The 17,374-nt window shown below is 35.5% G+C and overlaps 3 protein-coding genes across 3 annotated transcripts; 2 read left to right on the top strand and 1 right to left on the bottom strand.

Annotated features, from left to right (window-relative positions):
* Positions 1 to 827: 827 nt before the first annotated feature.
* LOC145124401 (F-box/kelch-repeat protein At3g06240-like) lies at positions 828 to 2,288 on the top strand. Its single transcript, XM_079059726.1, has one exon. The coding sequence runs from the start codon at positions 923 to 925 to the stop codon at positions 2,030 to 2,032; it is 1,110 nt and encodes a 369-aa protein (XP_078915852.1). The 5' UTR covers positions 828 to 922; the 3' UTR covers positions 2,033 to 2,288.
* A 356-nt stretch (positions 2,289 to 2,644) lies between these two features.
* LOC145124402 (NADPH HC-toxin reductase 1-like) lies at positions 2,645 to 4,381 on the top strand. Its single transcript, XM_079059727.1, has 5 exons — positions 2,645 to 2,875; positions 2,982 to 3,148; positions 3,252 to 3,464; positions 3,562 to 3,941; positions 4,154 to 4,381. Exons 1-5 carry the CDS (start codon positions 2,749 to 2,751, stop codon positions 4,302 to 4,304), a joined length of 1,038 nt encoding a protein of 345 aa, XP_078915853.1. The 5' UTR covers positions 2,645 to 2,748; the 3' UTR covers positions 4,305 to 4,381.
* Positions 4,382 to 12,884: 8,503 nt separating this feature from the next.
* Positions 12,885 to 14,533, bottom strand: LOC145123989 (hydroquinone glucosyltransferase-like). Its single transcript, XM_079059202.1, has one exon. The coding sequence runs from the start codon at positions 14,409 to 14,411 to the stop codon at positions 13,011 to 13,013; it is 1,401 nt and encodes a 466-aa protein (XP_078915328.1). The 5' UTR covers positions 14,412 to 14,533; the 3' UTR covers positions 12,885 to 13,010.
* Between the last annotated feature and the right edge of the window lie 2,841 nt (positions 14,534 to 17,374).

Here is a 17,374-nt window from a genome sequence, read left to right as displayed (position 1 = left end):
AGCTAACCAACACCACTACCACAATCATCGATCTACCATCACCATCACCAACACCACCACCATGACCACCACCGCCGCTGTCATCACCACCACTGCCACAATTGCAGCCGTCACCACTACCGCCTGTCATCACTACCACCACCGCTGACCCGCTACCACTGTCGCCCCTACCCCCACCCTACCACCACTACCGTTTTCTAAAAATAAAAACCGATAGAAAATGCACATCTAAACATATTTTCTAATTTTCTAAAACTGAAAATGAAACATGAATAAATTTTAACTAAACGTGTTTTCTAAATTTCCAATGAAAAATTAAAATTAAAAAAGAAAACTGAAAGAGGGAAAACGAAAAACGAAAAATAAAAATTATTTTTCCGTAACTAAATGCAACCTTTAGGTTTTATTTCCCAAAAATGCCTCGAATTGATATCGTCCATTTTGATTATGAGTTAGTCATGTGAAACTTTTTCCTAGCATATCCCAATTGATATCGTCCATTTTGATTATGAGTTAGTCATGTGAAACTTTTTAACCGATAGATTATTAGAATTTTATGACAAATTTTAATTTTTTAGCTTTTAATAAAAATTGTGAATTATTATTTTTTATTTAGAAATATGAATTTAAAACTTTTTTTAATAAAAACTTATGGATGAGATTATTTATTTTACTCATATAAATTTATAAAGTATGCCAATCTTCTTTTTGAAAGAATTTTGTCACGATTTTAAAATACATATTACATAATAGATTCATTATTCATACTTGATAAACTAATAAGCTACAAAATAGTCGGATAGCACAAATGAAGACAATATCCCATTACCCTTTACCCTGTTCGTATTTAATTTTGAAATATAAATTATTTTACTGAAATTCAAAGTACTACAGTTTTTCCCCTTTCTCTACAGTCTTCATCATGTCAAGATCTCCCCACTCCATCTTCAACCTCCCGCAAGATGTCATCTTTGACATCCTCTCTCGTCTTCCCACCAAATCCCTAATTCAGTTCACTTCTGTATGTACTTTATCTCCACCGTTAATCTCCCACCCTTCTTTCACCAAACTCCACCTCTCTTCCTCCGCCGCCGCAGCCGACGACCACCACCTACTCGTCTACTATGAATCCACCGATTACATCAACCAATTCTACTCCTTCAGATCCCCAATCACCTTCCAAGAATCGCTTAAACTTCAGATCCCCTACAAAAACCTTCATGGGTACCTCCGAATTGTGGGATCAAACAAGGGTGTAATCTGTTTCTTCGATACAAATTATTACTCAAACGTCGGTATGGTAATTCTCTGGAACCCTAGTATTAAAAAGTTGAAGAAAATCGACGACCCTAGTTATATTCTCGATAGAGTTTCTCATTTTGTTGTTGGGTTTGGTTTTGTTTCAAGGACCTGTGAGTTTAAGATCGTTGTGATTGTTTATTATCTGGACAATTCCAACACTAACAGTGTATCAGTTTATTCTCTTGGTACCGATTCATGGAAAAAAAAGGAAGACAATATCGCTCCATGTTATTTGATGAGGGGTTGGTCTAATAATGTGTTTGTGAAGGGTTTTGTAAATTGGTTAGCCTGTAAGCAAGAAATTAGGGGTGTATCTCATGAAATCATGGCGTTTGATTTAGAGGATGAGATTTTTCATGTTCTTGAATTACCAAAGAACATTAGGCCTTCTTATAATCAAGTACACCTGGCTTCATATGGCGAGTCATCTTCTTTAACCTTGTGTGCTCATTATCTTGAGCTCAATGGCGAAAAATGGGATATGTGGGTGTTGAGTGATTATGGAGTGGCGGATTCTTGGAGGAAAGTCTGTGTGATTTCACAGCCTATGTTATCAATTCCACCATTGTTGATGAAGAATGATAATGAGGTTTTGATTGTGACAAATGATGGGAGGCTTATGTTGTTTGATGTGAACAAGAATGAGATGTTTGATCTCAAGACATGTGGTTTGCCTCGTATGTATCGTGCTATCAATTATACTGCTAGCTTAGCTCTTCTTCATGGTTGAGGGAAAGAATCAATCAACTTTTTGTTTAACGGTTTCAATGTTGTGTTCTTGATATATTGGTAATTGTAGATGTTTGATATGTTACATAGTAATGAAGGATCTTGTCATATGGGTTATGGTGTAGATGTTAATAAAGAATTATGTATATCATTGTTAGGTACTAGGTCAAAAAGGGTAAATCTATAGTGCGAGTCGAAACATTTTGTTTGTATTTAATTTAGATTAAATATAATAAATAACAATGTACTTTCATTTATACCATTTGAAATAATTGTGTAATCTTTCAAATTGTTAGAAGATGAACCAAAGTTGGAGTTTGATATGCCTGCCATTAGGAAGTAATAGATATGAAGAAATAATATCAAGAGTATGAAATTAGTGTGAAAACTAAACTTGAATGGGTTATATTTATAATAGGTAAATGTAAAAATGTAGCCAGTAATTGTTGTTAAAAATGGATTGTTTGAAATCAAATCGATTGTCTTATATAGTATATATTAAAGGCTGCAATTTTGTCACTTATCCTATCTTTTAAGGATATCTCTGTCTTTAACATCCGCAAATGCACATGCAATTAGGTTTTTGTAGTCTTTAATCTGTACCACAAGTTGTTTTATTTCATTATCAGTTTTTGAAGTGAATTTGAAACCATTGAATAAAAATAGATAAAATGAAAAAGAGAAGAATAAAAGCTGAGGGGTTTTGTATTCTTGAATATGCAAATGGAGAGTAAGAACAGGAGCAGGGTTTGTGTCACCGGAGGTGGTGGTTATATTGGGTCGGCCTTGGTTCACTCACTTCTACAAAGTGGCTACACTGTCCATGCTACTCTTAGAAACCTTGGTATGTACCCTTTCTTTTCTCCCAAACACTCTGCTAATTCCTCTACATCATAATATAATATGCATCATTTTAATTATACATACATACATACATACATACATACCAGGTGATGAATCCAAGGTGGGGCTTTTGAGAGGTTTCCCATACGCTGAAGACGAGCTTCATTTGTTTGAAGCTGATATGTACAAACCAGAAGAGTTTGAAGAAGCAATACAAGGTTGTGTCTTTGTTTTCCATGTTGCAACCCCCTTGTTACACACTACTGGCTACAAGGTATATATATCACATTCTTGAGATCATGCATGACCAATAAATATAATCAAGATTCTTAAAACTATTGATGACGATATTATATATGGTGCTTAATTATCTACAGTACAATGATACGGTTGAAGCAACAATTAGTGCAGTGAATGAAATCGCAGATATTTGCATACGTTCAAGGACAGTGAAGCGTCTCATCTACACTGCCTCAGTTGTCGCAGCCTCACCATTGAAAGATGATGGGAGTGGTTATAAGATCACCATAGATGAAAGCTGTTGGACACCCCTTCATCTCAATGTCCCTTACAATAATAATTACAGAAAGGTTTTTAGTAATTTCTTTCTTTGCATGTTTCTTGATTGATTAGGGTTACGTTATATATGTTACAAAATTTCCAATTTGTTTGTGGGATTCTCTTTAGGACTACACAGAAGCGAAAACAAAAGCCGAGCAAGAGATGTTGAAAATTGGGGAAGAGAAAGCAAGTGAACTGGAGGTGGTGACATTAGGTTGTGGGCTGGTGGGAGGGAGAGGTCATCTACCATATGCTCCAGACAGTTTGTTGGTGTTGATATCACAAATTATCAATCATTCGACTCATTACCAGTCACTAAAGTACTTGGAAGAATTGTTAGGAAAAATCCCGATTTTGCATATTGAGGACACTTGTCGAGCACATATCTTTTGTGCTGAGACTCCATTGGTTAATGGAAGATTCTTATGTTCTAGCTCTTACATATCAACCGCAGAAATCGCCAAGTATTTTCAGGAAAACTACCCACAGCTTCATTTGAAAGACGAGTAAGTTGATCTTCATAATTGGAAATTGGAATTGTATTGTAGTTTGGTTGAAATTGTTAGATTGGTACTATATATATATATATATATATATATATATATATATATATATATATATATATATATATATAAATTAACAAATGATAATGTAACTAGGTGATGTGGGACACTAACATGCATTAACTTCAAAATTTGTAACGGGGTTCTTGTTTCAGGTACTTTGAAGAACATAAGAGAGAAACCAAATGGGGCTCCAAGAAGCTTGAAGATTATGGTTTTGGTTACAAGCACAATATGAAGACGATCTTGGATGATAGTCTCAAATGTGCAAGTGTCTTGAACACGCTCAAGTCAATGTCAAATTGATATCCAGAAACACAAGTAGTATTTGAGGACCTATCAAAATGCATAATACAAGACTAGGTTTTGTTACTTTTGATTAAGTTAAGCCCTCAAATCACTTTACGACATTCGAGGGCGGTTTTAGGGTGGGTCCATGGTAGCACCGGCAAAAGAATCTCATATATATATATATATATATATATATATATATATATATATATATATTAATAAAAAAACGTTTTTATAATATCATCCGTCTAAAAAAAAAATGTTTACAAAATAACATTTCCCTTTGACGACAAATTCCACTTGGATTAAATCTTCACTAAGTTCCAAACCATTGTTCGTTATATAGCAAATCCATCCAGGTCAGGTGTCGACACAAATCCTAATGTGGTATCCGAACTCGTATCTTAAATATTGATTTGTTGTAACATCATTTTATAGAGAATATACTAGAAAACAAAAATTATACTTTTTTATAATTTTATCAATAATCACAACAAAACGGACATGCAATATGGTTAAAGACCATTTATGCCACTTGCATCAACAAAATACAATAAATATTAGATAGCAAAACAAAACAATTTTATGTTTTCCATGATCCGAATGAAATTTGCAAATGCTACCAATACTTGTACAAACAAACTTATATATAAAAACAATGGTTAATGCCATGTTTGGTCAATTAATTATTAAATTTGTGCGATCACTTAAATTGATAGTTTTGTCCGATATGATAATTACTGTAACACCTTATTTTCACTTTTCGGTAGAATTCAATATAAACCATTTTTTATAAAATTCGAAGTAGAGATATATTACTTTTTAGCCAAAGTAATCATCATAAAAATGTAGGAAACATCAATACGATTTTCGTAGATATATAGAATGTCTGAGTCCGACTTCGTTTGAAGAACTTAGGCTTCTCCGAAGTTTCGTGATTAAACTGACACGACTATGCGCAGAGTAAAATACGAATCAGAGATAGATTACTTATTAGTCTAAGTAATCTAAACGAGAGTTGTAGTAATCGTCAAACCGAGAACGTAAATGTAGAGAACGTCTAAATCTAACATCGTATGACGAAGTTATGATTTTTAGAAGTTTCAAGGCAGTAGTGTGAGCATAGAAATCGAAATCCAAATCGATTGATTGTTAGCCGAAACAATCTAAATGAGCGTTGAAGATCTCGTGAATATGAACCCGTCCATATAAAGACAGTTGAGAACAAAGTTCATATGAAGGAGTTATGAATTTTGCAGACTTTAACAGTCTAACCGGTCGAAATATGAATTTTAGTTAGAGAGGGAATTAGTTGTTGAGACCTTAAAGAAAGTTGTAGAGCTTGTCGAGAGGATTCCGGGGATATAAAGAATGTCGAAAACGGAGCTTGTATGCGAAAAATATGGCCGTCCGAAGATTTCAAGAAAATACCTGATGTGATAATATGGCAGCACCGGAGTGCGACACATGGCAGAAGAAGTGCCAGACTCTTTACCCGACATGGTGGCGTGGCACCACACGGTTACGACATGTGACGCCACAAAAACATGACACGTGGCATGTTCTAGAAGAAGGTGACATGGCTCCATCTGGCATCGACACGTGACAACGTACGAGAGGCTCCAGCCAACACGACCGACCAAGGGCACGACGCGCCCAGACAACTTGTGCGGCCCCTACAAAGTCTATAATTTGCTGTTTTGGCTCCTTTATTCACACACCAAAACCCTTCCCTCTCCTCTCTCTCTCTCTCTATGATTCTTTGGGTCCAATTTTCTTGGGTTCTGAGGAATCTCATTCTAGCAAGGCTTTGAGGCAGATGACCAGGCATAAAGAAGTGCACGATATCGGGGTCCTGCCCACGACTTTTCCAAATTTTCACTAGAAAATCTCTATAAGTTCGGCTAAACTTACCACGCTTTAAGTGTAACTTTTAATTATATTCATAGTCGTTGTTATAAATGTATAAATAAGATTTATCAGTAATTCCAGTTACTATACTGATTGATCTACTTACGAGAGATGTGTCTAGAATGGTCACGTTGGCTTGGTTGTTGGGTTTTAGAAAAGGCTAAATGCCGAAATGGTCCTGCCTCCCAATTCTTCGGCCTGGCTGATCCTTATTTGATAGAACTCTCAGTATTCATTGAGATTAGTAAAATATCTAGATTTCATTACCATATTTTCATAAAAATTAGTAAGTTATAGTCTTATAAGTTAATACTTGTTAGGCACGCTACCTGCCAGTTGGATCGCCAGTAGGATCACCCAGATAACTGTCAATCGTCTGAGTAATTGTCCATGTGAGTTTTCTCACTATATTATGCGTTCCAGTATATATCATCTATATGTTAGGATATAGTTTCCCTATAGTATGCCATTAGGCTAGTTTTGTTAGTTGCATGTAGTATTGGATTATTGCCTATTTTACTGTTTATATGTGTTGATATATTATATGGGGGGTTGAGGGCGGCCTAACCTCGGGTTGAGGGCGGCCTAACCTCGGGTTGAAGGCCAATAGACTCAGGCGGAACAAATTTATGCTGAAGGCCAAGGTGCGGACTAGCTTTATGCTGAAGGTGAAAAGGGCGGACCAGCTTCGTGCTGAAGGCCAAGGGAGGACCAACTTTATGCTGAAGGCCATTATGTGTATGCATCATATATGTATTGTGATATATGGTATTTTGGGGAACTCAGTAATATACATGCTTACCCAGTTTAATATAAATGTTTTTCAGGTACTCATGTGAAGAGCAAGGTTATACTGTAGACAAGCGCATTCACAACATATTTCCATATAATGTAATCCTACTATGATATATTTGAATAAATAAAATGAAAAGTTTGGGTTGAAAATTGGGATCTTACAAGTTGGAATAAGAGTCGTGGTGTGTGTGAACTGGATGAACACTTGTGTGATTCCAAACTCAAAATAAGGATCTGAGTAATTAATAAATCTTCTCATAAAAAGAATAATACAAAATGAAAGAACGCGAAAAGTGCAGTCAGCCAAAGCTCAAAAAGGAAAGTTATTTCCAAAATATCCATATTCGTTATGATTGCTGATACGTGAAATGTTAGAAATGCATACTGGTATGTAGGCTAGGGATCTTTCAGAAATTGTCAGTTAGAATTACCTGATACTTAAGATGCCTTATAGCCTAAGAGTTTTCTTTTTATTTGCTACTTAGAACTTATATTAATATAAATTAGTTATTCGACAAATATTTCAGGTTGCATGATCCCAAAATTAAATAGTTCTAGATTGCCTGATTTGGTGCTATCACATATCTCGTATCTGAGTCCAACCATTGTAGTTTCAGATCTCTCAGTCGATAGATTGTTTGATTTTGCGGCATGCAATTGTATTCGTTCGATGATTAGTTAATATTGGTAGAAGTTCTTCCTCAACTAATAGTATGGTATGGTAGGGTGGAAAAGAATACTAGAAAAAGAGTCTAGGAAGTTTAATACATGCTTGATAGGGCATATATTCGTAGATGGAGCATCGATAAAGATGCAAAGCCCTAGTAGAGTTTAGGAAAAGCTATTGTATGTGCTCATGGGACAAATACATATATATGTTTAGCGGTCATCGTGTGTATTATTGGAAGTGTCTTGGAAACTGCTAGACAATTCTTGGGACAAATATGAGTAGGTGTGAAAGGTAGTAGAGGCCTATACTTACCGAAGCATAGGACTAGCACTTGGATTAGGAAGACTAACAAAGCTACTAATATACTAGTAGTTAGGTAAATAGTGTGGCTATCCCTATAAATTCGTTTTGCGTTATTTCCGCCATTACTTGTGGTATGGTGTGACTCTAACTTCGGGCCCAAGTGGCCATAGAAGATCGAGTCCGAGTAAAGTAGAATTGTATAAGTGAGATGGTTCTGAGAAGCAGGATGTAGTACCGACTTTAGTCATGAGAATGAAGAAGGAAAATTGGAACACAACAAGGTGATCGTCCTAGAAAAGTGAGAAGAATGGAGTGAATTTAACAACCGTCGTTGTTGTTAGTAGTTCGACTACGTTAGCAATGCCCCCTTATACGATTTATGTGTGTGTTAGTGTGTTTCTAGACAACGTTGTTCTTGTTAGCACCTTATCCTATTTTGGTCATGTTATGTAAGAAGACACCTTACGGTAGGTACAATTAGTAGTACTACGATGATAATGTTGAAGGTCATCAAATATGACAAACATGAGTTTCTTCAAAGTCAAAAGGAGCTACAAATCACGTAGGAAAGGCCAACTTAGACTTCAGCTGGTTATGAGCAGCAACAGATGATGGGTCGAAACCAAGTGGGGGAGAACCGACCCTTAAGGAGAAAATGCAAAAAGTAGTTCGACTTTCAATTTTGACGTTAAGGTCCAGGAGAGTAGCAACATGAGTAAGCAGATGTTGTTAGGTTTGATTTAGTCGTGTGAGTAACAGAAGAAAGAAGTCTTCTCTTAGAATAATCATAGGCTATGAGTTTCTTGGAATACTTCTCAAGGAAAGGTTGGTTTTTCCTCCCAAGCTACTGATAGGATTTAGGAAGTAGCCAAATTCCCAGGTGCGACTCAGATAGTCAAGAGGACCATTTAAGTTCGCACCTTCACGGATGAAGGATATATCATCGCACCAAAGGATCAAGAATTTAATAGGTGATGTAGTTTTCCATAGAGAGCATTGAGTACTCCAGAGATATATCAGACTTAGAAAGCTTAGTTAAACTCGTAGTAAGAACTTAGTTGCCCTATGCTAAAAAGACGACAACCGTAGGATCAATGTCAAAGGAGAAGGCGTTTCTGTAGTACGAACATTTCAAGTCATCATCTAAATATGCGTATAGAGGCACCTAGAAGAGAATCGCTCGAGATGTGATTTCTAAGGGTTGCAGATGTATCTGCAGTATACATAATAGGAACGATAGATCAAGTTGTTGATCCAGGTTCAAACAAATGATCTTGATGTTGTCATTAGCAGTTAAGATTAACTAAGAGTCCCCATCATAAATTGGCAATAGTTCAATTCTAGGAGTGACTCAGTGTTAAAACTGTGTAAGCAGTAGTAGTTGTTGGAGAATCAGTTGTAAAGATGCCTCGTTAGATGTCAATGAAAGATAGACATGCAAGGAAAAGATCTAAGGATTTCCTCTGAGGTTAACTGCAACAAAACAATCGGATATTGTTGAGGATCTGTTCAAATTTTTAGGATGCAAGGTTTCAGTTGGCGAATGGGAAAACAAAAGGATCGTAAGCGATTAGTATAAATTCCTAGACACGTTCATTCAATTAAGAGCCACGCTATATAGATCATCGAGTGCAACTGCATATGTGTCATTGGTCTTCATGGCGAGCTACATATTTGGTTTAGTTATTCCTTTAGGCAATAAGCGTAACAATTAATATAAAACTAGGATCAAGGTTCAAAATTCGTAGGATACTTTAGGACGACAAATAGACTTTAGTGTTTCGACGACATAGATTAAGGACCTCTAATTGGTTGTAGTCTCAAAAGTTTAAATAGAAAAGATCTTATGATAAGTAGATATCGAGGAAGAATGAAGATTGAGTTCCTTTAAGTACAGTCGGATAATGGTTGTGCGTCTTCAAGACCACTGAAGGGTCGATCGTGAGTCTTCAGGCCCGATGAGGATGATGACAAGAGCAAATAACATCGAAATTTCAGTAGTTGGATAGTGTCACGACATATCGAGAGCGGGATTAGTAAAAGATCTAGCTTTCATTACCAAATTGTCATAGAAATTAATAAGTTATAGTATTATAGGTTAATACTTGTTAGGTGTGTTACTTGCCAGTTGGATCACCAGTAGGATCACCCAGATAGCTGTCAATTGTCTGAGTAATTTTCCATTTGAGTTTTTTTCACTATACTATGTATTCTAGTATATATCTTCTGTATGTTAGGATATAGTCAAGGTTGTGAAAATCGTTCGGCGGTAGCTCGACGGTCGACTGACGTTAAACGATTAATCGAACTCGGCAGAGATTAATCGAGGACCCTAAATTATTTATAAAATTATTTAAAAAAAATTAATATATCCTAAAAAAATAAGTATTTGAAAATTTAAAATTTTAAAAATTTTAGTATAATGTTTTAAAACTTGGAAGCTTAAAAGTATGAAAATTTAAAATTTTGGTGTAATATTTGAAAATTAAAAAATTTGAATTTTTTAAATATTTCCCGCCTATGACCGCCGAGGACCGTCAAGCCTGAGTTTGACCGATTTTGTTCAATTTCCGTCAAGCACCCTAATCGCAATCGGTTCAAGGCCTCCAAACGATTAATCGCCGATTAATTGGTCGTTAAGACCGATTTCTGCAACACTGAATATAGTTGTCATGTAGTATGCCATTAGGCAGTTCTGTTCGTTGCCTGTAGTTTTGAATTATTGCTTGTTGTATTGTTTATATGTGTTGACATATTATGTGGGGAGTTGAGGGCAACCCAACCTCAGGCTGAAGGCCAATAGACTTGGTCGGACCAACTTTATGCTGAAGGCCAAGGTGCGGACCAACTTTATGCTAAAGGCAAAAAGGGCGGACCAGCTTCATGCTTACCCAATTGAATATAAATGTTTTTCATGTACTCATGTGAAGGGCAAAGTTCGACTGTACACATGCGCATTCGTAACATGTTTCCGCATAATGTAATTATACTTTGATATATTTGAATAAATAAAAACGAAAAATTTAGGTTAAAAACCGGGACATTACAACTACGATTGGTGATACCCCGTCTCCGTAATTCCTCTACCAAGTGACTAAATGTGACTTTAACTCTAAAAAGAGTATTGATAATGGGAAATAAAAAGAGTATTAATAATCAAGCCCGACCCAAGTCTTATAGCTGGAAAACTGGCCTGATAGGTTCCAAGTCGGGCAGTACTGTGGCCAAAGCCCGTGCTTTTTCGGGCATTTTTCCCCTGTTTTTTATGTGACAACATATTTTTATTGGTTTGTTCATTATAGCATTCTACTTTCATTTCTTCCAATTATAGCATGATACTTATAATTTTTTGTTTATTTTTATTTCATTACACTTTCATTTCAAGTGGAAAAATTCCAGGTTTCGTGTTTTTTCAAGTAATAACAACATATGTATAATGCATCATATTTTTAAAGCAATCTACTTTGCTTCATGTCCAATCCTGTTATAGCATCCTATGTGCACCTATAACCAGAAGTGAATCAGTGAGCTTGATAGTAGGATGCTATAATAAGGATGTGGTTTCTCATGAAAAAACCTAGAAAAACTTGATAGTAGGTTATGTTACGGTATAAACCAGGTGCACTCTAACTCTAACCGTTGATGATTTTAGTGTCACCAGGTATTTTATGTAATTGGATCTAACATGTGAGCTAAAAAGCTTATTTTTTGTACTCTATATTATATGTTTGGTGAATGCGAAGTGCATGCATTTATAAATATCGAATTATAAGCCAACACGAGAGAATGACGGGGGTCAATGGGGTTATGCTCCTTTTCAGCGGATAGGGTCGAGGGGCAGCGCCCCAAAAGGTCTTCGAAAAGTTGAATTACTTTCATTATGGAAAAACTGAATCCTAGTGGGTGATTATGGTAAGATTGACAAATCTTGTTAGTTTTGGAAACATTTAATTATGTCATTAAATTCGAGATTCTCATATCTAATTTAAAAGATAAAACCCCTAATTTGTCATGTATATATACGACTTTTATTTTGAGCCGCATAGAACCCTTCTTATTTCTTCTTCTTCTCAAACGAACTCAAAACTCTCTAACGATTTGGCTTGTGTTTCTGTGTCTAGATACAAAAAATGTCTTTTTAGTTTATCTTAGACTGGATTTCATGCAACTAATACATACGACGAAAACATCAATTCGGAAAGTAAACTTACACAATCCACAAAGAATCCGGTTCTCTATCATTATCCTACATAGTTTATTACTCCCCAACAGTAACCACGTGTTCGTGTGAAACCAAGTGACAAAAAAAATACAATGCTCTAATATGAAAATATAATAATCTAGAAATATAATTTTATAATAACGGAAAAAACTAGAACCATAGTGCATTAATAAAAATAACTTGATGCTAAATGCCGTAATTTAACTATTTTTTAACCATTTTCACGCTACCCGCTCCACCCCGCAAGCTTGGTCGGGATTAAGGCAAGCAAAAGCTCGTGCATGCCTTCGGATTATTTGCTTGCACAGACCCGAAAGCCTTTCTTGACTTGCCTGTTTGTTTACTGTACAAATCTCGTGAAGCTTGATCCATGGGATGGGTCGGGTCCGAAAGCCCGGGCCCAGTGCTCAACTCTAGTTGCTAATCATTTATTTAGACTTTTGTCTTGAGTTTAGTATAATAGTTGTTTTATTTTATTTCTCACTTTTTAATGTAAAATAAAAAGGAAATAAAACAAAGTTGACAGTGGAAAAAAGTTGTTTTGACTATTTTGGTATTTCCAATCTTGTTTGCCTACTTACATTATTGCTATTTTATCTATAATATCTTATATTTTTAGCAAAATTATAAATTTTATTTGATAACCAATAAAGATGATCTAATACTAATCAAACTCGACTCGTTTAGCGTATGCTTGTCATGAACACATGATATGGACTTGAATTATTATCATACATCAAACAAAATTCACAAAATAGATTATTACACAAAAGGAAATAAAAAATAGAAATAGTGTTTACATACTTGACAATCTAAAGACTTAACTTTTGTTTTTCAATTTGGAAGCCAACTGAGCTAAGGTTTTTGTAGAACACCCATCCTTACTAAGAACATTAGCAGCTGCATCTTTAAGATCCCGAATACGGCTCCTAATCCCTTTCCCTTCCTCTCCCTCCAACAAACCCTTTACAACCCTCGCGATCTCAACACGTCCCAGAATGCCATTTTCTCCAACTTTGGGCCTTAATGCCACTTTCATACCCTCGTTTAAAGATACCGCATTCATCTTTTGTTCTGCATAAAGCGGCCAAGCGATTACTGGCACACCATGGACTACGGTCTCAAGAATCGAGTTCCAGCCACAGTGGGTTAAGAACCCACCTGTGGAACTGTGGCTTAGGATCTGGGCCTGTGGGGCCCACGAAGGGACCACAAACCCAATATTTCTGGTTCTTTCCAAGAACCCTTCAGGTAAGAAGCCTAAAGGGTCGTTATGGCCGTAAGAATTAAAGTATGTGGCGTTGGGTTGGTCGTTTGGACTTCTAACCACCCATAGGAACCTTTGTTCACTTAACTCCAAACCCATGGCTAACTCGTTGAGTTGACTAGAGGAGAGGGTTCCACCGCTACCAAAAGATATATACAAAACGGAACCACATGGCTGACCATCTAACCACCTCAAACACTCTGAACCATCCGGATCACTACTTGAACCGGTCTGTATTAATGGCCCAACCGGATAAACCTTTGGCTTACCTGGCTCCTCCTGTAGCAAAACTTTCAGGGCTCCACCCTCCAACTCCTTGAAGCTATTTACCGCTATACCCTCAGCCATCATATACCTCTTCGCATTATGAAGCACCCATTTGTATGCATCATTCTTTCTGTCCTGAACCGGATCAAGGAGGTCCTGTCCACGAACCGGTATGCACCCAGGGATCTGAACCGGTTCAGGCAAGTCCTTATACTCACATGAAACCTCTTGATCAAGCTTCGGCAAATGAAGAAACAAAGACAAAGCCATAGCAGTTGAAGGGAAGAACACATAAGGAGAAACTCCAAATTCAATAGCCACATCAAAAGCATCTGTACCAAAAAGATCAATAAACAGAGCCACCATGTGTTTTTCTGCAACTAACGACTTGAAGACTTGGCGAAGGGAAGGTAGAGACCGGGTAACCATAAGACTGATTCGGGTTTCCATTTGGGTATCTTGGGGTAAGTCATCGAAATTGACAGGAGGAAGAAGAAGGTAGTTTAATCCATTTGGGAGTGAATCAAGAAAAGCGGTTTGTGATTTGGATAAAGGTCCATCGTTTGGGATGATGAAAGTTGCAGAGATGTTATGGTTATTCATCAGTCTCTTTGCAAACTCAACCAAAGGGATCAAATGACCCATGCCTGGACTTGGTACAATGGCTATATGAGGCGTTCTTTCCATTGCAAACAGATTAGGGGGTGTAGATAGAGAAGTGAGTGATAAAAGTTGGAAGATGAATGAAGTTAGATGGTGATATATATAGCAAATATGGGTAGAGGGTGTTTTAATTTGTGTTCTCTTTGTAAGAGAAAGAAAGTGATGCATATGAGACCAACATAAACACAATAAATAATATATTTGTCAATTTATTCATTATATTGTTATTTTATTTCTTTATGATAATTTAATCGGTTATTCATTGTTATAACTTTATACTGTATATAAATATGAAATTGAGAAAGAATCAAAGTAATATTTTATAATAAATAGATAAGTTAAAGTATATTGTGGTTATTTTTTGGAATATGCCCAAATCTTGTTATGGATAAAAACAGGTTCTGAATATCCTAAATCATAAAATATATTTAATTAATTAGTCGTTTTATATTTTATTTCTATTATTTTAGTCCATTAATTTTATTTCATACAAGAAATTGATGATATCTAAACAACAAACACCAACATATTGTCGGTTTCAATAAAACCATAAGAACAAAATACTTTCGATAAGAGACCTCATGCATAAATGGAAATTCTACATATGAAACAAATTGGTGATGAAAAGTATAACGCGTGTTATTCAAAGGATTCTACATAATTAAATAATACGTGGTAACACGTAGGGCCCATGAAATATGCACAAGTAATATTTTATTATTTTATAAGAAATATGAAAAACTATGCACACCATATTGAATAGACAAACATATAGAGACAGCGAAAGCTATAAAGATGCAAATTGGGCATTTGATTTTCCAATGTGAAATTTTGGCCAATGTGTTGGTGATGTCAATTCAAATGTAAGGCTTATGTCATGTGTTTAATAATTCGCCATGTGAACAGTAGTTGGCAACCTTTTAGAAGTAGGTGTACTCTATGCACAAAGATTTGTACATGATAATTTATAACTCATTTAATAGAAAGGGGTTCACAAGTTTGACTATTGGAACCGATATAAAAAAACACAAATCATTATATTTAAAGCTACAAAAGGCTTATAACTATTATATGATATTGATATAGTGCTTTTTAAATTTAAGTTTTTGAAAGTTCTAAGTTTTACTTGGTGATGATGTTTTTGTTAATGGTAAAAGGTGTCACATATAAGCCACATAAGTTTTTACAGTTTTTGCCACACTTTGCCTATGAATAAAGTATGGTGGTTTTTTTTATACCAATGGTATATATAGTGATATTTATATTAAAAAAAATCAAAAATGAAAAGAAAATTGCAATGACCTTTACCATTAAGATTTGCCATCGGAGGAAGTTTGCCTATGAAATTTACCATTAGCACAGAAAAAAGGTTGGGGTGTGGTGTTCATCCACCGGTAAGAATGTCACATGGGCTTTTACCAATGACAAAACTCTCTCACACCGTTTAGTCTAAATTGTTAAGAGTTCAAGTTTTTTTGAGTCCAAATGGTTGAGGTTGAAGTCTCAACGTTTAATCGTAAATTATGAATAAAGTATATTCAGTGGCGGACCTTAATGGAGCCCGAGGGGTCCCGGGCCACTGCTCCGATTCCGGTACGTAGTATAATTTTTTTTTTATGGTTTTTCTATTAGGTGTACCAGCTTAAAATACGAGTGTCACTACTAATTTAGATTTTTTCGGAAATTGTTTTTTAGTGTCACCCCTACCAAAACATTCTGCGTCCGCCACTGAGTATATTGTATGTTAAAAACATATATATATGTTAAAAACATATATATATATATATATATATATATATATATATATATATATATATATATATATATATATATATATATATATATATATATATATATATAGGTTCAGGTGTTTAAAGTATTTATTGTGTTATTGTATGCATAAATGTGGGCCAATCAAAATTAAATAAAAAATTAAATAATTAAATAAATAAATAAAGGTAATATAGTAATTTGTTTAGTAACTACCAAAAATAATCCCTATAATCATGGTATTTGACTTTTAACCTAATTTCTCTAGTTTATAAAACCTACAAGTCACTCCATCGACCAACGCCCACAGAAGATCCACCACCATCATTTGCTGTTGCCGCCATCACCATTGTTTGCTATTGCCGTCGATCTCCAGCCGCAATTCGCTATTATGGCCGCCGGTAAAACATCTCTGCCCTTAATTGGCGTCTGATTCACCGAATTCGTCCCAGTCAGCAACGGAAGAGGATCACCAGGAGATTCTGGAACGAGTGCGAGAGGTCTGGGAAGATTAAAGGCATAAATGAAGAAGAAAGGAGTCGATGAGTTCCCCTTCTGTGTCCATTTATTGAGTTCCCTTCTGATTCATCTCAATTCCTCTTTTTCTCTCTAGGGTTTTGTTGCTCCATGATTGATGTTGAAGAGCACGAAAGGAGAATCTTCCTGTTCCCTCTAGAAAAGCTCCCGACCAGGTTATGCTCCTATTAACTTCAAATAAATTTCCATGTTATTTTTTAGTCTTTTTTTTTTTCTTTCAATATTACATTTAGTAAATCATATCCAATACTAGGAATAATATCTTAATGGTTGTGATAATATAGAGTATTGAGTTGACTAGTGAAGCTGTGGACTTCCTGATGGAGATTTTCAGTTTGTTCAATTCTAACAATGTAAGTATTTCTCTCACTTTTTATTCTAACTTATTTTCTTATACATCGTGGATCTTTTCTTCATAACTACTTTAGTTAATTGTCAAATTTATACAATTGTATTCAACTTCAATTTATTCACATATCTCAAATGTAAACGTTTACACCTTCTAGGATGGAGCTCTACAAGAATCTGAGGTTGATGAGCTGTTTTCAACTGCACCAGAAAGGTGAGTTGGTTTTTAAACTTTACATTTGTATTGATTTAAAGGTATATTTTCTATTATTTTAGTTAAATTATAGAGGGTGTGAGTTTTGTCATCTATATATGTTGTGTGCTTTCTTGTT

This window comes from Lactuca virosa, chromosome 7 (assembly GCF_052849685.1).
Source record: "Lactuca virosa cultivar CGN04683 chromosome 7, Lactuca_virosa_CGN04683_v6, whole genome shotgun sequence".
Lineage (NCBI taxonomy): Eukaryota > Viridiplantae > Streptophyta > Magnoliopsida > Asterales > Asteraceae > Lactuca > Lactuca virosa.
This window is presented reverse-complemented; position numbering and strand designations above follow the sequence as displayed.